Here is a 22271-nt window from a genome sequence, read left to right on the forward strand (position 1 = left end):
ACCACAGAGCAAAGCCAACACGGCCATCGCTGACCGGGGCTAAAGCACGGAAGGTACTTGTGAAAAGCCTTCACTCCTCCACTTCCGCTTCAGCAATCAATATAGTTTCACTTTCACAGTGGGCATTGATTTCTTCTTCTTCTTCTTCTTCTTCTTTCCCATAACCTCCACAAACGAACTCAAAAATTTGAAGGTTCGAGAGACTCAATTTCTGAGGTCCATGAGGATAAAAAACTGAGAATTCCAGTTAAATTTACATAAAATTCCGCTTCTGGCAACCGTCATTTGTCTCCAAGCGGATCTTCGGCTATTACAGAGATTCATCTGATCCTGTATTTTTCTTTGTCTCAGATTAGGAAAAGCCAAGAACCCACCAATGCAAATCCATTTGTTTTCGTAACAAGAAGATGGGATTGAGGTCAGTTACATCTTTGTTGTCTCTCGACTCCCTTCCGAGTATCATTTCCCTTTGTCCTCCATTGGTGACTGTCTAAAGCTTCCTTGACTTTCCTCTGAGATCTTTACAGTTTCTTCTGCTTTACTTGCTTCCGGTGGGTACATGCAGAGAACCCATTAGCTGCCACGGACCACTTTCTCATTTCTAGTCTAACTGAGCACTGGGCAGTTCTTTGGTCTTTAGCTGGTGTGGTTTTCCATGGTTTTTAGAAAAACGTGGAAAAGGATGAATTAGCTTCATGCCTTTTCGTTGTTGCTTACCCAAAAACAAGCATAGAGTTTGTAATGGAATTACATGCTTGTTTTTGGTGTAAGGTGTAGTTTTTCCCCTCTTCCAATCCTTTCTTAGTTTCTTCTACTCTTTTTTGCATCAAAATTATCCTCTTTCACTTAGTTAATCAATTTCTGTCTCCGTCAATCACCTTCATTTTTGGGTGAGATTGACCTGATTTTGAGTTCTCTGAATAGCTATGGAAACCTGGGCTTCTGTTTGGCTTATTTATTTGCTTATTTTATTGTTGGGTGGAACCTCCCCTGTTAACACTCAGCGTGTTGGAAGCCAGATGTCTCCAGGGTTTCAAGGGTCTCAGATGAACTATGTTGATAAAAAAGGGATGTTTCTGTTCTCCAACAACTCGCAATTTGCCTTCGGCTTCTTCACTACCCAAAATATCACTTCGTTTTTGTTAGTTGTCCTCCACACTAGCAGTTCAAAAGTAGTTTGGACTGCAAACAGAGGATCCCCTGTTAGAAATTCTGATAAATTCAAATTTGCAAACAATGGGAATGCTTATTTGGAAATGGGTGGTCGTGTAATTTGGTCTACAGATACGGAAGGCAAAGGAGTTACTGTCATGAAGTTGCAGGACACAGGAAATTTGGTCTTGCTTGGAAACGATAGTAAACCACTTTGGCAGAGTTTCAGCTATCCCACTGATACCCTTTTGTCTGGTCAAGATTTCTTGGAAGGAATGAAGCTAGTAAGCAATCCAAGCCTCAATAATTTGAGCTGTTATCTTGAAATCAGTTCTGGAGATTTGATTCTCAATGCAGGCTTCCCTACTCCACAACCTTATTGGTCTATGTCAAAGGAGATTCGCAAAACCGTTAACAAGGTTGGTGGGGAGGTTAAATCTGCATCTATGAGCTCCAATTCGTGGAAGTTCTATGATAAAAATCAAGTGCTGCTATGGCAGTTTATCTTCTCGGACCACACTGATCCGAATATCACATGGGCTGCAGTGCTAGGCTCCCAGGGGTTGATCTCATTCTACAATCTTCAGAATGGTGGGTCAACTATTGCAGAGCCGACGGCGATTCCTCAAGATTCTTGCAGCACGCCTGAGCCTTGTGATCCATATTATATTTGTTACAGCAACAAGAAGTGCCACTGCCCTGCTGTTCTTGCCTCCAGACCTAATTGTGCACCTGGTATTGACTCTCCATGTAATAGTTCAAATGGTCCGTTGGAACTTGCACTTGCAGGGGATAGACTTGACTACTCCGCGCTGGGGTTTGTTCCACCATCTTCCAAGTCTGATCTAAGTGGTTGCAAAAATGCATGCCTAAGTAACTGCTCTTGCCTTGCTTTGTTCTTTGACAAAAGTGCAGGGCAATGCTTTCTGTTTGATCAGATAGGAAGCTTACAGCAATCTGGCCAGGGATCCACTGGATTTGTTTCATACATTAAGGTTCCAAGAGATGGAAACCAGGGGCAACAATCCGGAGGGAATGGAAGCAGCAGCCGGAATTACTTTCACATCATGATGGTCATTGCTGTTCTGACAGTATTAGTTATTTCTGGTATACTTTATTTGGGGTGCTGGTGGCAGAAGAATAAGAATAGCGTACCAGAGTCTCCTTCTAAAAACTCTTCAGAAGAGGATATGTTCTTGGAGAGTTTATCTGGTGCGCCCATTCGGTTCAGTTACAAGGATCTTCAGATTGCTACTGATGACTTCTCTGTGAAACTTGGTCATGGTGGGTTTGGGTCAGTCTACCAGGGGGTGCTTCCTGATGGGACTCGACTAGCTGTGAAGAAATTGGAGGGCATTGGTCAGGGGAAGAAAGAATTCCGAGCTGAAGTTAGCACCATAGGCAGTATCCATCATGTCCATTTGGTCAGGCTCAAAGGATTTTGTGCCGAGGCAACTCACCGGCTTCTTGTTTATGAATACATGGCAAATGGTTCTCTGGACAGATGGATCTTCCAGAAAGATGGAAAAGAAAATATGTTGGACTGGGGAACGAGGTTCAATATTTCTCTAGGCATGGCAAAAGGATTAGCTTATCTCCATGAGGACTGTGATGTAAAGATTATCCATTGTGATATAAAGCCTGAAAATGTGCTTCTTGACGATAATTTTTTAGCAAAGGTCTCGGATTTTGGTTTGGCTAAGCTGATGTCTAGGGAACAGAGCCATGTATTCACCACAATAAGGGGTACCAGAGGGTATCTAGCGCCCGAGTGGATTACAAACCATGCTATATCAGAGAAAAGTGATGTGTACAGCTTTGGCATGGTCTTGCTTGAGATAATTGGGGGAAGGAAGAATTTTGATTTAGCAGAGACTTCAGAGAAAGCTCATTTTCCGTCTTATGCCTTCAAGATGATGGAAGAAGGAAGAATCAAAGAAATCCTTGATTTGAAGCTGAAGACTCATCAAGATGATGAGAGGGTGATCATGGCAATTAAGGTAGCTTTGTCGTGTATACAGGACGACATGTACCTGCGACCATCCATGTCTAAAGTAGTCCAAATGCTTGAAGGTCTCTCTCCTGTTCCACAACCCCCAACCTCCTCTCAAATAGGGTCCCGCCTTTACTCAAGCCTTTTTAAGTCAATCAGTGAGGAGGGTACTTCATCAGGACCCTCAGATTACCATAGCGATGCATATTTCTCAGATGTACGCCTGTCTGGACCCAGATAGCTCAAGCTGTTTATACAAATGAAGTTGCAGCCATTAGAACTCAGATCCTTCAAAAATGAATCAATAAATATGTGAAGGTTCTATATTTTGCCTCATCATATGTTACTCAGACATTGTGCTGTAAAATGTTAACTTCATAAAAGCCCTTTTTTCGTTGAAATCGTTTTATTTCTTTCCTTCTCTAGTTTCATGTGCATTCCTGATTTCCTGTGTTTCTATCAATTTTCAAGAATTCTTTGTCAGGATGGGATATTGAAAGAACCCCATTCTTCCTGCATTTGTTGTACTAGTAGCAGAGGCAGGGAGGTTCAAAAACTTCCATTGATGTGTGGTACATAGAGTATGGATGGAGCAAGAAAATTAACCCAAGAAATTGGCCTTCTAAGCCATTGCATCCTTTTCAGTTAGAATATATGAGGTTTTATCAGTAGGAAAGGGGAAAGAGAAATTTAGAAGCCTCGGAACTGTAAAATTCAATTGGGCTAACTTTTATCTAGATGACTTATTTGATGTGGTTTCCTCATGGTGAAGGTTTTCCTGCTATGTTCTCAAGTGTTTCATCTATTCCGTAGTCTTTCACTAATATATCAGAGCACTAGGAATTATATTCTTTCAAGAACATTTTAACCACAAGCTAAAAAATCATGGTAGTACAATGTTGTTTGGTGTTGCATAAATTTAGTGTCTATATGCATATGTAGTTTCATTCTGGTTGACTTTACGAGCCTAGGTGAAGCTTATTGTTTTGAGTATCATGATCATTTTAGTTCTAAAAATGCTTGCTAACCCAGCATCTCAGCATGGATCAGAAGTATCCAAGGCTGATCAGAGTCTCAGTTGATTCCGTGGAATGACGCATCAATACTAAGGATATATTGGTCATTAAATTTTCTAAGAGACATAGTATCTGAACTCATGAGAATTTATCAAGGCATCATCTAAAATTCACAGACATTATTGTTGTATGTGATTTTCCATTTAACTAGGGCTAGAGATTTCATCAAACACAAATCATGGTCCCTAAGTTTTGAACTGAATTTAATTTTAAAAGATTAGTACAGAACTAGAACAAAACAGAAATCCATGACAGATCTTATGAATTTTAAAACTCTTCTATAAAAGAAGGAGAAAACCTGCTTCTCTATAGCTAAAATATGATCAAATTCCAGTATAATCTCAATGCAATATCAGAATTTTCATGGTGCTATAATCTTTGTCAATATGTGAAAAAAAACTCTATTATATATTCTTTCGCCACTGTTATGAATTTGATTTATTACTATATTTTTCCTGTCAATTGTATGAAAATATATATATATATATATATATATAGAATATGAAGTCTTGCAGAACTTCCTGTGTGTGTGGATTTTAGAGAACCGATAGATTATAAAGCATAATTAGCGAAGTCATGTTCAGTGGTTTTAAGTAAGATTTTTAAGAAATAGTAATTTAAGCCTTTGGAATTCTTAAAAAGAATATGAAATGAAGACTCTCAGAGACTATCTTTGCATTTTGTAGTTTATTCATAATTTCCACAGATTTTAGATTAAACCAATATATTTGATATTAAAGTGAAAAGAGGTTGCTGATTTTTGTTTCTCACAAATTAAGAAAAAAAAAATGTAAATCTCGTAAAAATGTTCATAGGCCCTTGGATTTAACCAAAACAAATAGCACATCTTGGATCTCTAACGCAGTAGACAGAGTTTATAGGAAGAAATAAATAAAAATTGTAAATAAAGCATAAAACATTCCTTTTACTGGGCTTTTCATTCAAAGCACTGCTATCCACTTTGATCCATGGATTTGATATATTTCTTTTGTTTCAAATTATATTTTGTTTTTCCTGTTTTTGGCTGGTGAATATTGAGGAGTAGTGCCACGATCAAGAAGTGAAGAAATGGAGGGGAAACCAAGATGATAAGAACTTCAGGTACCTAAAAATTAGGTATTGAGCCTGTCAGTGTTGCTTTGTATTTGACCAATACAAATGATACACAGAATGGATAGAGCAATAATGATAAGCTTAATACCCAAAGCTTACGCATATCTGTCAGTATCCATGGCTATATACTATTACTTAATTATATTTAGGAAATGAACAATTAACCAAATATACTGTGAAAACTCCTCTAGTGAAATAACAGATCTTCTCTATTTGGCTGGATTAATTGGGTTTCTGCATTCTTCTTTTCATGTGGAACTTTTCAATTCCCTGGCTAAGATTTGGAACTGGAAAGGGTGATGGAGAAATAACATGCGAAGGTGACAAGCCTTCCTCATCTGTATTGAGAGGATAGGAATCATAAATTCAAGATCAACTTGGCCATATGCAATGACTCATATGGTTCAAATGATCCAGAACCACCCCAGAATTGAACCCACTACTAACCCAATTGCCAAGAACAAAGCCATCACAATGCCAGCTGTTTCTGCTTCTGCAACTGTTACTGATTTAGGAGCAAGTATCATGAGAACACTTGTTAGATACCCATTTGATAGTCCCAGCATGGTTGTCAGAAACACTACTGGCATCTCAGTTCTAAACCACTTTGGTCCATGGAGGCAAGCTGTAAAGAGAGGATAGAATAAAAGCCTGGAGATGGAAGCCCATGTAGTCTTCGCAATTGTCTTTGGAACATATACTGCAGTCAAGGACTTCCCTGCTAAATCTGAGACATTGTACACTGTGATCAGCAAGATCTGATACCAATCTTGAAGCAGCTTGGAGTGTACATCTTCAGCTATGTATCCTGGGAAAATAGAGAGTGTTACAGTGTATATCATAAGAATCCCAAAAGCTGGCCATCTGATCTTTCTCATCACATCCCAAAATTTTGGCTGTTCTGGTTCATCAACTTCAAAGAGCATTCTCATGGAACTCCGTGGATTATCTGAAAAGCTGGAGATGAGGGTCCCGGGAGCCATTGTTATCTTGCTCTGGCATTTTTGCATAACTGGCAACCTGTCTAAAATGTTGCAACAGATAATACACCCCAGCACGATAAGAGTGCTGATGACAAAATAGATGTGGGCACTTAAACGGAGACCGTGGGGGTTCTGGGGAAGGGATGCCTTCGTAATGATCCTCATAATGGAAACTAAAACCCCTGTAGACAGATGATAAATTCAATCTTAGACTCAGAAATGATGCAGGGAATTGTTTGGATTAGAAGTTAGAAGTATGTTTATGGCATGAACCAATTATGAGGCTGATTTTCACATGATTTGCTGTGGGTCATCAAGAGTATATTTCACATTTCGCATCAAGATGCATACGGAGATAACCATCTAAGCACTGTTCCGTCCCTAAAGGATCTTGAACATTGAGAAAAGTGGTCATGTGTGGTAAGATTTTGAATAAGTTTTCAATCCATGTACATAGAACAGCTATACGAGTCCTGATGGTCCATGACAACTGCATTATCTGAATAATTCTTAGTCAGGTGTCTCTTAAGAATTAAATCTTTCGTTGTGAATAACCAAATAATGAAGATCGATGTTTCAACTATCCTAAACAACAAGCTCAAGAAGAGTTGCCTGCTAGCTCCGCTGAACAGAGGCTAGCCGGACAATGGGAAGCCAACTATGGATCTGTTCAAACCATGGAAGCTTTTTTAAACTTGTGTAAAGATGCTTGTATCACAGCATGTTTTTTAATTTATCAAGTACTTGCAATCATGTCACTAGTAATTGAGTGAAGCATTCTATGTTCTCTCCCCACCCCAAAAGAAAAAAAGAAAGAAAAAAGACACTGAATCAAATTCTATGCTTGACTGAAATCTCTACTATGCTGGTTCACTCGTTTTCCTGAGTACTTAATAGTATTTATGGTAGTTGGGTTTTGAGTTTCATTCTCCTCTGTGCGACTCCAGTCTCACTCAGTGAATTTAGTTTTTGACAATCCAGTTTTCTACTTATGGACTTCTACTTTTGTTACTGAACAGAGAGAAGCTGGAAGGACCATATTTTAAGACAGTACCTGAGGAAGCAGTTCCTGCAAAAACTGCCTGCATATACCGTTTGGGAAGCTTCCCTGCAGATCCTATCAAGCTTCCACCGATCAGCCCATCGGCTAAACCACAGACTGCCACCGCTGCAACAGTCACAGTATAGGCTCCATGTGGCCTCTTTTGTGGGCCACTGCTGTGACTAGCCCAGTCTATCATTGGGGGTGTCAAGAGAGAGAGAATGAACATTGACAGTCCCAGGTTCATCCTTAGTCTAAAGCTCGACTTCTTGTTCCAGCTACCCCAACTCAAAAGAAGGACAAGGACTGGCAGCGAAGAGCCCATGTAAGCTACGGCAAACACTTTGTTAACACGCTCATGTGGATAGAGATATCCAAAGTAATCAACAGCAGTAATTAGAGCATTCCACGGAAGCAAATTGCCAGCACCAAGAACAAAATGAATTATATATGCCATGTTGAAAGCATCTCTTGGCTCAGTCTGATCACAGAAGCTCTTGACTCCTTCCATTTCATATTGATGAGTTCTTCTCACAAATACAAAAATATTTATAGACCTTTCAGTGGTGGTTGAAGTGGGCAATGATCGTTCCTCCACTGGTCATAGGCTAGAGTTTAGAATCAATAGGTCTCCTATAGACACAGAGAGACTGCCTTGTGGGGACAGAATGGATGGATTGTATACGGAGAAGTGGCTTTTATTCTACTGCTTCACATGGCTCAGCTTGTGGGCATTGTCCCGAATCTCATCCCCCAAAACTATAACTTTCCACTGAATGCGTTCAGTTTCAGCCCGTGGGCAAACATGATCATGCATTCACGCTTAATTGATGAAGCAGATCGTTGGGTTATGGTTGGAAGTTCCATTTTCTGAAAGTTTCTTAACTGCCCTTTTTGTTTCCTCAAATTTCAGGAAGTATTAGGCCTGGCACGCGTGACACGGAACAGTGGATATTTGTGAGGTTCAGACTCTAAAAAAGAAGCTGCAATCTGTCTGTGTCACATACCAGATTGAAAATCAAGTACAGCACATCCCTTGCTTTGGTGCTAAGAAGAAAAGAAAGATGTAACACTTCTTGAGCTAGTGGTGCTGAAGCAAACTTCTGGGTCACAATTATTTGTGCATCATCAATCAAGTTCTTTCATAAAAAGATATGATTTGACATGAATTATTGAAGTTATTTTGATTTTTGGATGGTAGAGGAATATCTGACTTTTAATCACAAGAAATGCCAGATTCCTAGCTCAAGACAGGAGTTGTGGCATCCATTCCTCATCATTATCATGGATTATTGGCTACTGAAAGCCAGGATAAGGGGAAGGGTATTGTCTTTTGTGTTCGCTCTTTATCAATGTTCATCAGTTACTAAAGTCATTATAAGGGAAAGATTTGGAAAAATAATAATTAGAGGTAATGTTGGAGAAGTAAAGAAAAGGGTAACTGTTCATTACTGTAAAAGTTTCAGTTTTTTTTTTTTTTTTTTGGACAGATAACAGTTTCAGTTTTGAGGTAGGGGAGGTCTTCTCAGACCGAAAATGGAGTGAAGTACAGCTATAGCATTGAGAAACTGGGGAAAAGGACGAACCAGGTTCGTCCTTGGGTTCCCCATAGGGGAATTTAGGTAAAATCTAGGATATGAAGCAAGGCCAGTGAGAGAAGGACACGTGGTTAAATATGATGCATGGCTGCTGTTAATATTCCCAGATTCTTATCTCTGTCAAAAGTGTGTGGCTGTGAACTATTGTCTTCTCTTCTCCCCTGCTTTTTCCTCACTTCATCCCCCAACCGTTTGATTGATTCATGTGAGTCTTGCTTTTGCTTTCAGTTCAAAAACCGTCACTTCCTTCTCTATTCCCTCGTGTACGTGGGTCACCTAAACACATGGTCATGACTGTAGGATGCGCATGGGCCGGCCATGAACGGCCAAGGGCCTCAATCATATGTGTAGTCATCTAGTCATCTATCACTTAACGTGACTTCACTTCATGCTTTTGGAGCCGTTTTATGGCTTAGATGGCGAATGGTATGATAAGTTTCGGGAAAGTTGTTTGAGATGGTATGAGTCAAGTGACCATGTTTGATGGAGGTCATTGGATACCAGTAAAAATGGGCGATCCAATCTAAATAGAAGGATTTAAAAGAGCTAAGGGTAAGAAAAAAATGACTATAGAAGTAGTGAATAAAGACATGCACAGAGTAAGCCTTGTCCTATGTATGGCTTTGAATAGAGCAGAATGAAGGGCTAGGATCTAGATAGCGGATCCCATCTAGTTATGTACTTCTTCGTTACTATTTTTAATCACCTGTTCCCTTTTTTTTTGCCTTTTATAAAAGGTTGTGATCATCAAAGTCTGCTAGCGAATAAAATTAGATGATGCATTTACTTGTCCAATGTTGTATATTAATTCGCAGGAGGAGTGTCAATCAATTGGTTCGGATTCAGTTTTGGTTTGAGTTGAATCAATTTTGGTGTGGAAATGATGAATCCAAACAAAACAATAAGAGAAGGTTTGGTTTTGGGTTATTTGGTCAGTTTGAGTCCTGGTTTGGGCCCGATTTAATATGTAATGCGTATACATAGAAATACAATTTTTAATGAGATTTTGGAATGTTATCGGTTTGATTTCAGTTTTGATCTGATTTTTTGTGTTTAATTTGGTGTCAATCGATTTCCATTTAATTTGATTTTAATTTCACATTACCCCAATCCAAAGCCGGTCCAATATCAATTTGGGTCGATTTCACCCGTTCGGTTCATTCTTACACCCCATTTTTCAGAAGAAGAAGAAACGGTTTTCAAGGGCTTTGTAGTGACAAACCAGGTGAGAAAAGAATGGGAAGTGGACAATCCTACCTGTTCGTGAAATGGGAAATATCACGATCTTATGTGATCCCTATCCGGCCCCTTATGCTGTCCACACCGGACCCACTTTGCACCTAAAGGGTCTTGGCTCGACCAGCTTCACCCACAACGACACAAGTACAAGTAGGGGGGTCAATGGATCGGGCCGGGTCGGTCTCGATCGGGCTTAATTAGGCTTGATCAATTTCTAGGGTTGCATCGTAAATGTCCGTTTAGCTAAACGGGCTTAGCTAGCTCGGGCATGGTATGGTTAATAATCGGGTCGGTCAGTCTTGGATTTCAATCGAGCTGTCATAAACGGGCCTTAATCGGGCCTTAACAAACTATAGACTTATTTAACTTTAAACGATTTTAAACGGGTCCTCTTTAAAATTAGTCTATTAAATGTGCTTGAAAGGAACACCAATAAAATGGGACAAATATGGGTATAACAAAGAAAGATCCCACAATTAAAATGGATTAAGCCAAAGATGGAAGTAGCTAAGTTGCTAAGGTCCTCAATCTTTAATCCAACGGAACTCAAATCAATTAAACTATGCCTACATAACCCAAGTTGAGCAAGTTTAAATCAACTTAATTATGCTTAAAAAAGATGAATGTTCAAATAACAATCACCACCATCTCAACTGTACATATGACATAGCCTTAGCACAATACAAATAGTATTAAAAAAAAATAAAAAAATACAAGTAATATTAAAGGGGTGGGCTAGGTTGGGCTTGTAAATATGTCAGGCCGGTCGGGCGCCCATTGGATTAGGTGGTTGTACCATGTACTACCTGTTTATAAACATGTCAGGCTCGATTGGACTTATCGGTGCCGGCCTATAATTGACACATGCACAAGTACAACCACAACCTTAGAGTGAAAGAGTCCAAAAAACCGATTTAAAAGAGGAAAACAGGGGTAAATTCGTCCGATCGAATAGCGATCCCGAGTCTTAAAGGTCTCAGCCTCTCCGCACAGCGGCATCATCAACCGCCCGTTTAAGATGACGACTAGCGCTCTCAATCCTTCGCTGCTTTGCTCCATCGGCAACGTCTCCTCCTCTCGTGATTTCAAATTTCCCGCCACCTCACGAGGAAGAAGCTCTGCTCCATTTAAATCTTGCGCCAAATTCTTCAAAGCCTCATCCTCTTTCACCGCCCACAGCAACGGGGATTCCAGTACGTTATTTAGAAACTCATAGTAAGACTCCTCTAAAGAAATTAAGGTTTACACTTGTTTTCTCTACTTAATCGATTATATCGTTTGAATTGCAGGTGGAAATGACTATGGTGCATTGCATCGAAGGGAAGGACTCATTTTCATGGTTGCGCTGCCAGTCATCCTTCCACTTGGTGGATTAACATATGCAGAAGAGTGAGTCTAAATCATACTTTATATTGTTTGCTGCTTAAATTGATTTATGGTGGATTGTTGTGGTGAATTGGTTACTCAATCACTTATAGGATGTTGTGGGAATGTGAGTTCATAGCCAGTACTCAACTGGCAGTTCTTAGTGATTGATACATCATTGTCATATAATCTCTTGGTTTAAATATTTCTGGGTGGAGTTAGAATTCCCTTTGCTCAATGGGTGTTAAATGGTGGTTGCCAGTGAATCTTTCATCATACGAGAAGGGGTGAGAAAGGTAGTTTCCAAGGGCAAGGCAGCTGGTGTGCTTCGTCTGGCTTTTCACGATGCTGGAACCTTTGATATGGATGATACTTCAGGTACTTCCCCATTGTAAACCCTACATGGTGACTTTTTTCCCCCTAATGATAATTTATTTGATGATGTTTACAAGCATTTGGTGCCTCCCAGCCCACCTCCTCCCCCCTCTTCCGCACTTCCTGAGTAGAAAGAAATAAATAAATGGAAAATAGCCCTATATTATACACTCTACACTAGCCCATTGATCTCAGCCACTCAATCTTTGGACATCTCTTGAGTGGGACAGTGCCCCAATATCCGACCAGCCTACTCTTTAATCCTATCCATTTCATCTGTCTCCTGCTTGTTCTAGCTTTAAATTTGATAGTTAAGATCTTCCCCCTGGTATTCTGTTGGTTGTAGATTTTGGACCACGAATTGAACCGTGTCATTTTTGTAATTGATTGGCCACATTTACAGTGTGAGGTTGGGAAGAAAATTATTTTGTATCAATTTTTAAGTTCTCAAATGAAACTATCAGTAATGGAAAAATTATTGTGATTCTGCGGACTTGATCAATTTTACAATTTAGATGATTATTTGGTCACTTGATTGAGCTGCGATACTAATGTGAGCCATTCTTGATAAAAAATCAACTATTATTTTATATTAAATTTCTCATCAGTATATGTTATCTAGATGGAATGTTTTGATAGTTTTGTGGTAAATATCATGTTGTATAATATCTTCTGTCAGTTATACAGTAGTTATCTTGAAGATGAATTGTTTAGGACCTGTATTTAACGATCCAGGTATAAATGGAACTTTTGTTACTTGCAAACACAATTATGTATCAATATGTGCTATAGCATCCTATAGATGTATTATAATTCATACCCAGGTAGCTGTTGTGAATACATGTCATTGATACTGATTGTACGTATATTGCATCAAGGTGATTTCTTTGTGTGAATGATGCACTCTGGCAGAAAAAAAACATTGTTAGCATTTAGTTTCTGAGTTCTTTCAAATATCATGTACCATATTTTGTATAATTATTTCCCATCGAATGCTAATAGATGGCCTCATTTCTGAGTTGCAACGAGTTACTCCCGAGAGCCAAGATATAAAGGTACCATTTTTCATATGTCCATGATAGTATTGAAATTTCCCAGTGATGCTGGCTTATTGATATTAAATCTTAAATATATAAAATAGCCAACCACCTTCTGGAATTTTATAGTTGATTTTACACTGACCATATGTTTCTTGGTAATTTAATCTTCAACTATGGAAGATCAGCATATGCTGAGTTTGCTGAAATTAATACAGACAGTTATCCATTCATTCTGAAATACTGTTCTTCAGAATTTGCAAAAACAAATCTTTTTATAATTGAAATGAACCATCACATAATTTTATTGTTGTCCTCTTTGATACATTCACTGTGCATTATTCTTCTTTTTGCAGGTGGTATGAATGGTTCAATAGTTTACGAGCTTGATAGACCTGAAAATTCAGGTCTTAAAAAATCTGTTAAGGTATGCTCTCTTTCTCTCTCTGAGGTAGTAATTCAATTTTCTCTGAGCAGTATAATATCTCAAGACAGTTTTCATGTAGTTATGTTACTTCTAGGTACATCCTTTGTACTTGTTACTGTTGGTTTTTTTTGCTGACATTTCCTGAATTACCTGGAAGTCATTCTAGTTAAGTGAGCTCTTCGGTAATAGGAGAACTCATCTAATACATGGATGCTCACTTGATTAAAGCAGTCGGGTGATGATGCCCAGTAAAAGATAAGCACATATAGGGGGTGCAACTGGGGCTGGATTTGGTTGGGAAATTAATGAATTTATAATAGGGCCAAGCCTAAAGCCTGTGTGATGCACTTCAAATTTAGGCCCAGATTTCTCATGGGCTGGCCAACCTTGCGCCATATGCAACTTCACCTTCATGGGGTGAAGGTCAGATTATGTGCATTTGCATGCATGTACATCCATACATATTACGGACTTCCCGAATGCATACATATTACATATGCATGCATGTTTCTTGTTAGCCATGATACTTTGGCCATTTCTAAATATTGTTCATTTGGGGAATCCAGATTGATCAATCTTATATGTGATTTCCACAAGCTAACCTTCAGTGGATGCATGTTGTTAGATTCTAGAGAAAGCAAAGAGTGAAGCGGGCATAATCCAACCAGGTTATTATGTTCTAAAATTTAATATGCAGGTTTATACCTTTAAAATGTTATTACGTCAAGCTAACACACTGTAGCTGAATCTTCATTAGTATCTTGGGCGGACATGATTGCTGTTGGTGGCGCAGAAGCAATTTCAATATGTGGAGGTCCTACTATTCCTGTTCAGTTAGGCAGGCTTGATTCAATGTAAATGCAAGTTATATACGTTAATTATCCAGTAAACTTTTAACTCAGGGGTTTAAAGACCTAAGCCCACCTTGAATGAAGCTCAAGTTAACTAGTGCCCCAATGAATTTTCCAGTAGGGGAAATTAAGGTTTTAGTTCACTCTATGCTTTAGAATTTTGAAAACCGGATGCTTGCAAACTCTCAGTCTTACTAAGATGAGTTACACCATGTAGGCTCCCTGATCCAGAAGGGAAACTTCCTCAAGAATCTTTGGATGCTTCTGGTCTCAAGCAATGCTTTTTAAGAAAAGGATTCTCGTGAGTTCTTTTTTTTTGCTGAAATCATATCTTATTCATACACCAGCTATTTATAAAATTCATGTCCTCATTTTGCAAGAGATCTTGCTTTTCTAGTTTGGAAAATTAAAATACCAGGTTAGAAATTTTTTATTTTTTATTTTTTATTTCAATTAAAAATCTTGGTAAGAAAGATAAATGATGCAGAACTAACCCGGAACGAGGAGAATTTCAGTGGGAGATTAGCTTGCAACAGGATCAGTGGTATAGGAATGAGAACTAGAAATGAATACAATTAATCACGTACGTAAAATGTCCTGATAGGCCAGCAACCACAGTCAATGTTCAGTGTATCAACGAGAATAGGACTGCAAAGTTTGAATGAATTCTAAGGGTCAGATTTCAAGTTTTGGAACAATCCTACTTCGTCTAGGAAAGTTCTATAACTGCAGAACTGATTGATGCACTTTTAGGGGTTAAAACATAATTCAATGTTGAGTTTAAAAATAGATCCAAACAATAATAATTGAAGCAAATTGTAATCATTAATACCAAAGCATTCAGGTTTAAATTAAGGAGTATCCTATATCAACTAGGAATTCTGAAATCAAGTAGAAATCAGGGTTTAGAACAGAAACTGAATACACTCTTCAGATGGGGAAATCGATAGTGTATATTAGCAGGGTTTAATCAAAATCAGCTCAGAAATTTGAACTTAAAATGAAGCATAAACTAGTAACTGAGATCCATCAGGTTTCCTACTGAATCCATGATAGCTAATTATTCCTGAATCTACATAGCTAATTACTCCTGAATCTGATTATGGTCTGAAATCCATAGAAGCAGAACTGAAATAGAGCTTCTTTATTAATAGGAGTTTGATTTTATCTATTTTTTTTTTTTTTTGGGGGTGGGGGGTGGGGTTGGCCCTTTACATGTATTTAGAACTTTGTCCTTAGTCCAATCAGAATTGATTAAAATGATGTAGAAATCAAATCTGATCAGAGAAAGAGAATAAAACAATCCAATTGACCAGTGAAGGAAGAGGTGTAAACTGTCTTGCAAACTTTAAATTATGAAAAAGGGGGGGGGGGCGGTGAGGTGGAGTATAATAATCATAATCCAGCCTGGCTAAATATAACAATTACAATAAATAAGCTACTAAACTAACTCCCACGATTTGGACTGCTTACTAGGCTAATCTGATAAGACTCCAGATAAGATGTGATTCCTGATTTCTCCCCCCCCCCCCCCACCTTTTTTTCTTTCCCATTGTATATTATTTTCCTCCTTGGTTATGAATTTATTTATTCATACAAAAAAAAGGTGTGATTCCAGCTTTGGACTGGAAACTGTGATCAAAACGGGATCTGGAAGGAAACTGGAATGATTCAATGATTCTAGACACTGAAGAGGTCCAATCGATTGGACCAGTTTCTTTGTCCAGTTCTGGTCCAATTCTGATCCAGCCAGCATCACAAGGCCTGCTAGTCTGCAGTTCTTCCCCTTTTGTTCTTCTGAACTGCTTCATCAAGTTTTACAAGTTGTCAGAGTCAACGTTCATGTCTCTGTGCACTGCTACGATTGGTTCTCTTAAACTATGGTCATTTTTCATATAAATAACAAAAAAAGTGCTGGGATAAAATGGTTCATGCATTTTATTAAAGAATTTCCATCCTATTCTACATTCACAAGAACAGGGATCAGCAAATAAATTCAAGATGATTATTTGAGTTCCAATTGTATTTACCTCCAACCTCAACATCCCATTTTTAATGAAATTGTGGTTTGTTGTAGTGCTCAATCCTAGTATAGTAATGAGAGGATTTTGGCTGTCATCTTTTCTTTGTATTTATTGTTCCTTTGTTAATTTCATAATTTAATATGTGGTTTATCTGGGTTTGTCAAATCGCATTACAAAAAAGGACTAGTTTTCATTAATTAAATATTTACTATTCTATCTATTCAATATTTCTGTAGCTGTATGAATTTTAATCATAAAATATCTATTCTATTTTCTTTTTCAGTGATATAATATCTTATTGTTCTACCAAAAAAAAAATATAATATCTTATTGTACTTGGGCCTTTTCATCTTTTTCCCCCTCCCTTTTTAACGAGTTTGCTCAAACCCACCACAAGATTTAAATTTATTTATGGTGCAGAATGCCACTTTAATCTCCTAATTTTAGAAGAAATATAACAAGCGATGGACCATAATGAACCTAATAATATGTATAACAGTACAGTGGTATAGATGTAAGTGAGAATAACCAACTACTGGCATAGGTTTTAAGTCTCAAGCATGTCTTTTAATTCTTAAAATTTCTTCAGATCTTCTTTCGACTTAGTGCATGATGATCAAATTCTTGTTTGGCAGCACACAAGAACTGGTTGCATTATCCGGAGCACATACTCTTGGAAGTAAAGGTTTTGGGAATCCTACTGTTTTCGATAATTCATACTTCAAAATACTTCTGGAAAAGCCATGGTTGTCTTCAGGTGAATGATCTGCTGCTGGATTTTTTAAATAGCTCATCCTGGTTGCTTGACAAACTCCTTCAATACCTAAAGTAAATGGGAGGCTTCTGGTTAATTTTTTATTTTTGTTGTTGTTGTTGTTGTTGTTGTTGAATGGAATCAGTTTGACCATCCATACACTATTTATCAGTGGTTTTGGGACCCTGCATGTGATTGGTGCAGATCTTGCAATGCTTCCCGTGATTGGCTTATATAGAGATAACAAATGATTAGAGGTAGAAATCACAACCCAAGCATATTTAATCTAATCTTACTGAATTAAGAATATGCAAACTTGACCTAGGAGCTTGTGATTGGGTACCTTTTCATTGGCCAAATAAGGTCTGGGGCCTGTGCCCTCTTAGCCTTACCGAGCACCAAAGCCTTGACTAAGAACCTCCTTTAACTTACTCATTTATTTTATTTGTCACACAACCCCAATGCAACTGACTGCTCCACCAGATAGATATCACATATCTGGTGGTGTTTCTGATTAGCGTGATAGATGGTGACAATGAGACCATTGTCACAGGAACTGGCTTTATTGTAATAGCATTGTGGGTATCTCCATATCTGACTGAAGGTGAAGAGTTCTGGTAATGATAATAATGGCCCAAAACTAGTGGAATCTCCAAATCTGGCAATTGCAGTGAATTTTTATATTACATTCATGTATTTTGGGTTGGAAACATGAAACCTAACTAAGATGAAAGATGCAAGTAATGCTGCTTGCGGGAAGAACGTAGCATGTGGCAGAAGATGGATCAAGTGGCACAAAGCATTGCGTAGCTGTGGTATGGGGAAGGAAATCAAAATTTATTAGAACAATGGCTGTAATTTCTTTGAATGACTCTGGTGGTAAATTTATATAAAGATAACATGTATGGAGATATAAGTCCCAATGTAAGCATTCTAATCTATTTTAAGCTTACCTGATAAAGTCAATCTAATCCTAATTCAGGAGATTGCTATTTGTGTATCTGATTCACACATTAAAACATCCCATATCATTCTCCATGATTAAAGACCTTGGGAAAATTGTTGATGAGATAGTTTGGATCATTCATTCAGGTTTTTGGGTGAGAATGCTGCTAGCTAAATCCTATGTGGCTCAAGCTGGGCAAGAATAACTTCATGAATCCCTATCGTGAATTCATGATACAGCATAGTATCACCTGGCTTGAATTGATGCAAACTCAGACCAACTGAGTTAGATTTTAAATATATAAAGTTTACTGTGTATTTGATCATTTTCAATATGGCTTCCCTGATTTTTGTTATATGACATCAGAATCTCTTACTCATTATTCATTTCTTTCACTTCTACTGTTTCTGTTCACTTATAATTCTCATTATAATTCCATGCAGCTGGTATGTCAAGTATGATTGGGCTTCCCACGGATCATGTACTCGCTGAGGATGACGAATGCTTAAGGTTCTTCAGTGCCTCTTTAACCTTTAACCAGATATTTTACATCCCAATATGAGTGTTCCGAACATTGGTAAACTCCTTCAAGGGGTGAAGGGCACAGCCAAAAACTGCAATACGTACAAAGTATAACCTGAAATGGACAATGGATGGCCCAAATGCATGAAGCCCTATTTATCTGACTCTTGTTGTTTTTCGTTGACTATTCACTTACATAAATATACTTCACTCTGTTTCTGCAATCCGTTGCTTTGATTGCTGAACATAAGATTAATAATTCCGTTTATGTGCAGGTGGATTACAGAATATGCAGAAAATCAAAATAGATTCTTTGATGATTTCAGAAATGCCTATATTAAACTTGTCAATTCTGGAGCAAGGTGGAAAAATGTATAGGAACTCATACAAATGTTTTAAAGGTGTGTTTGTGCAATCCTCCACTTCAAATGCAAAATTTTTGACATTTCCAAAATCAATCAAGTCATCCAAACCCCATCAATTTCATATACTCAAATTGTGGTTTCAGTGGGCTATAGCTACTTGATGATCGACATCTATCATATAGTTTGATCCATCCAATTTGTGAGGATTTTCAGGCTATTGGCTGATCCAAGATGGCTTGATTGGGCAATGTTCTGACCTTTTCCTTTTGGCTCCTCTTGCCTGGATATTTGGTGGTCGTAGCTGCAGCCAATAATGAGGAGTGAAGTATAAAAGTGTGCATCCAAAAAAGTTTATTTCGTGTGGATCAAGATTGAAACAGGTATGTTCCACCACAAATATTAGATCTGAGGTGTTTCTATTTCAACTTGTATATAACTCCTAAGTTAGATCATTCCTATTTTTTTAACACAATAGTGATTCTCTTTCTTTTTTTTGCTTTTGGCTTTTGGTTTTTGTCTCTTTAACTTGAGCCAGCATTATTGTTAGCATGAAAAGAGAGGCACTGAAATGGTGGAGGAAACTATGTTGGACCCCAAAAAATAGTAAGAAATTATGGAAGACAAAGTACAAATCATAGTAATCTAATTATTTTTCCTTTTCCTGTAGAATGTATAGTCAAAGTTACCATAATCACATGGATGGCAAACTGAAAAAAGGATCTGGGCCAAGTCTGTCGCATTTATAACCCTACCACCCAAATGAGGATCCAGATTCTCTTCAGCGTGTCACCCCCTAATGCGCATCTAGTGATTGGGAGTGACTAGGACACACCCCAAGGCCCTCCCAGCTGTTAGATGCATGCTAGGGAGGGTTGTGGCGTGCTGCAGAGGATCTAAGTCCCCAAAATAATATAAGTGCCCCCCCCCCCCCCCCCGGGTCCCCACATCTTTCCATATCCTGCTATTGATGACCTGCATGCTCTCCACCCCACCTCGTCACCTCTTATGTCAAGTTCACATACCACAAATCTTTCCATCCCTTTTCGTTGTAGCACTCATCCTAGACGACCTTTTCCTACTTCAAGAGTATCGTTGTGAACTTGTGATATTGTTACTTTCCTTTCTTTTCCCTCGGTCTCCTGTTCTTATTTTTTCAATCATTATCTACAAGGGCTCTTCTTCCACGTACATTATCAAAAAATGGAAATTGAAAGACTAGTGAAGGAGTTGCTCACTTCGGGAGTAATTCGATTGAGCAACAGCCTGTATTCCTCTCCAGTTATTTTGGTCAAGTAAAAATATGGAAGTTGGCAAATGTGTGTCGATTATAGGGCTCTCAACAAGGCTACGGTCAAAGATCGATTCCCTATTCCCATCATTGATGAGCTGTTGGATGAGTTGCATGGTGCATAATTCTTCTCTAAGCTTGATCTCCTATCAGGCTATCACCAGATTCAGGTTGTGCCAGAAGGCATTCCAAAGATTGCATTTCAGACACATCAAGGGCACTGCGTTGCGTCTTTTCCTTATATAGAACGCAAATATGAAACCATGACTGCAAAGATTAAGGCTTTTGAGCTTAATCAGACTTGGACCTTACAACCACTACCTCTTGGCAAAGAGGAGGTTCAATGTAAATGGGCGTACAAACTTAAATATTAGTTGATGCATCCATTAAATTAACACAGTTTCTCCTACCAGTGTACATTGATAATACTATATCTAGTATGTAGCCCATAGATGGGCAACTTGTTACTTCTTTATGGTAGAATGTTATAGATCCTAATAGTCTCTGAATTTGAGAAAATGTGGCAAAATGTAGGAGTGGCCATGCTTCTGTGGTGGGTTATGAAGTAAGATGAGATAACTTCATAGCTGAGAACCACACTTCATTTATGTTCCATCCTCTATTGCTTGCCATTTTCAACGTTGGCAGGATTCATTCTGCCTCAACTTCCTCCTATTGAAGTTGAATCTAAACTTACCCTGGAAGAGAACTCCTTATGCCCATCCTGAAGCTGAGTTCAAAATATTAGTTGCCCAACACAGACCACAATTGGATTTGACGAAAAAGGTGTTTGAAAACCTGAATTCAAGTCTATTTGTATTAAATGATATAGATTCGTTTAGACAACATGGGATACAGGTTAAGATGAGCAATCCAAGTATTAATATTTTTTCAATACTAAAAAAAGTTGGGAATGACATTATTGAAACATATAAATAGCATTATCAGATGATGGATGTCGGCACAATGATGAGGATGTTTTATTACAGTTTACAACCTAAACCTAGTGGTCATTGAGTCTCTTTCTCGAATTTGGATCCTCTATGGCGCAACATGGTGTCATGGTGTCTGACGTGCATCCAATGCTTAGAAACGCCTTGGGTTGTGTGCGACTGCCTTGGGCTCCGTGGTAAGGCATTTATGACCGTTAAATGTGCGCCAGACACAATGTTGCACCACAGAGGAATTGAATTCCTCTTTCTCTCGGAGATATTGACAAGTATTTCTCATAAACATAGGACCAACAAATTGTCGAAACAGTAACCCAATTTGTTGGCTTTCACATTATGAAGTTGAGATATGTCGGTGGCAAAGAGAACAACGGATCCCCACACCCGACACCCCACCCACGTGTGATTAGCTCACACTATAAGTATCAGTTGGAGTCGCTCTCTGACTCGTTTTAACTATGTCGAATATACATAAAACGGGTTTAAATTTAATTTGATATCAACCAGATTCCGAGTTAACTCAGCTGATTCAACTAATTGTGATCCAAGTTTTCAAACATGCACGAGAGTAAGCCAGTAAGCCATCAGTGGGTCGGACCTTATGCGACTCTATGGGGAACCATGGAGGATCAGGCAAAGGAGGCAACTATGAGATGGACTTGCTTTAGTGCTGCTGGGACAAAGGGTTAGGGGCTGTTGGCCCATCTTTTGGGTCTGGGTCGGCAAATACCCTGATGCATGGGCCTCCACGTCACGGGTGGCTCAACCATGTAGGTATTATTTTTTTAAGTTTGGTGCGCTGTTTTGTTGGCTAAGGATTTTGATTTTGATTTTGATTTTATTTATTTATTTATTTTTAAGGACTCTATCCATGTGTAGCGGATGTAGCGGCTGAACCCAGACACAAAGAGGAGCAACACCCCCACCCAATTAAAGGTGGAAATTTCCACCATATTGATGCGTCTGGTTGATTCCTATTACCCCTAAGCTGTTGTAGCCTTGTAGGAGCCACACTACCCCTGCCCCTTTTTGTTCGAATTTGTTAAAGGATCTTCACGTTGCAATTTTTTTTTTTTCTTTTCGGATTTAACTCACATTGCAAATTTGAGGTAGATAGTTAATTCTTTACCAAAAAAGGTAGATAGTTAATTTACCTCACGACCATAATTAG

General features: G+C 38.5%; 3 protein-coding genes across 8 annotated transcripts; 2 read left to right on the plus strand and 1 right to left on the minus strand.

Moving 5' to 3' along the window:
• Window positions 1-3471, plus strand: LOC122077550 (G-type lectin S-receptor-like serine/threonine-protein kinase SD2-5). The gene has a single exon (XM_042643511.1). It carries the CDS (start codon window positions 927-929, stop codon window positions 3384-3386), a length of 2460 nt encoding a protein of 819 aa, XP_042499445.1. The 5' UTR covers window positions 1-926; the 3' UTR covers window positions 3387-3471.
• A 1836-nt stretch (window positions 3472-5307) lies between these two features.
• Window positions 5308-8354, minus strand: LOC122075874 (equilibrative nucleotide transporter 8). The gene is made up of 2 exons (XM_042641066.1): window positions 7372-8354; window positions 5308-6499 (listed from the first exon to the last, which is right to left on the minus strand). The coding sequence occupies exons 1-2, from the start codon at window positions 7868-7870 to the stop codon at window positions 5739-5741; spliced, it is 1260 nt and encodes a 419-aa protein (XP_042497000.1). The 5' UTR covers window positions 7871-8354; the 3' UTR covers window positions 5308-5738.
• A 2817-nt stretch (window positions 8355-11171) lies between these two features.
• On the plus strand, window positions 11172-19528 carry LOC122075921 (putative L-ascorbate peroxidase 6). 6 transcript variants are annotated; one of them, XR_006139381.1, is made up of 12 exons: window positions 11175-11389; window positions 11486-11585; window positions 11824-11939; window positions 13330-13400; window positions 14026-14068; window positions 14158-14254; window positions 14469-14552; window positions 16911-17032; window positions 18419-18485; window positions 18773-18898; window positions 19006-19242; window positions 19398-19528. XR_006139381.1 is itself a non-coding variant. In XM_042641144.1 (11 exons), exons 1-10 carry the CDS (start codon window positions 11215-11217, stop codon window positions 18873-18875), a joined length of 978 nt encoding a protein of 325 aa, XP_042497078.1. In that variant the 5' UTR covers window positions 11175-11214; the 3' UTR covers window positions 18876-18898; window positions 19006-19528. The 6 variants fall into 6 exon arrangements, 3 of the variants coding, with proteins under 3 accessions (XP_042497080.1, XP_042497078.1, XP_042497079.1); XR_006139382.1 differs by having other exon boundaries at window positions 11172-11389; window positions 18419-18480; window positions 19006-19528; XR_006139383.1 differs by having other exon boundaries at window positions 11172-11389; window positions 18419-18480; window positions 19076-19528.
• Window positions 19529-22271: the final 2743 nt, after the last annotated feature.

This window comes from Macadamia integrifolia, chromosome 4 (genome assembly GCF_013358625.1).
Source record: "Macadamia integrifolia cultivar HAES 741 chromosome 4, SCU_Mint_v3, whole genome shotgun sequence".
NCBI classification, from domain to species: Eukaryota; Viridiplantae; Streptophyta; class Magnoliopsida; order Proteales; family Proteaceae; genus Macadamia; species Macadamia integrifolia.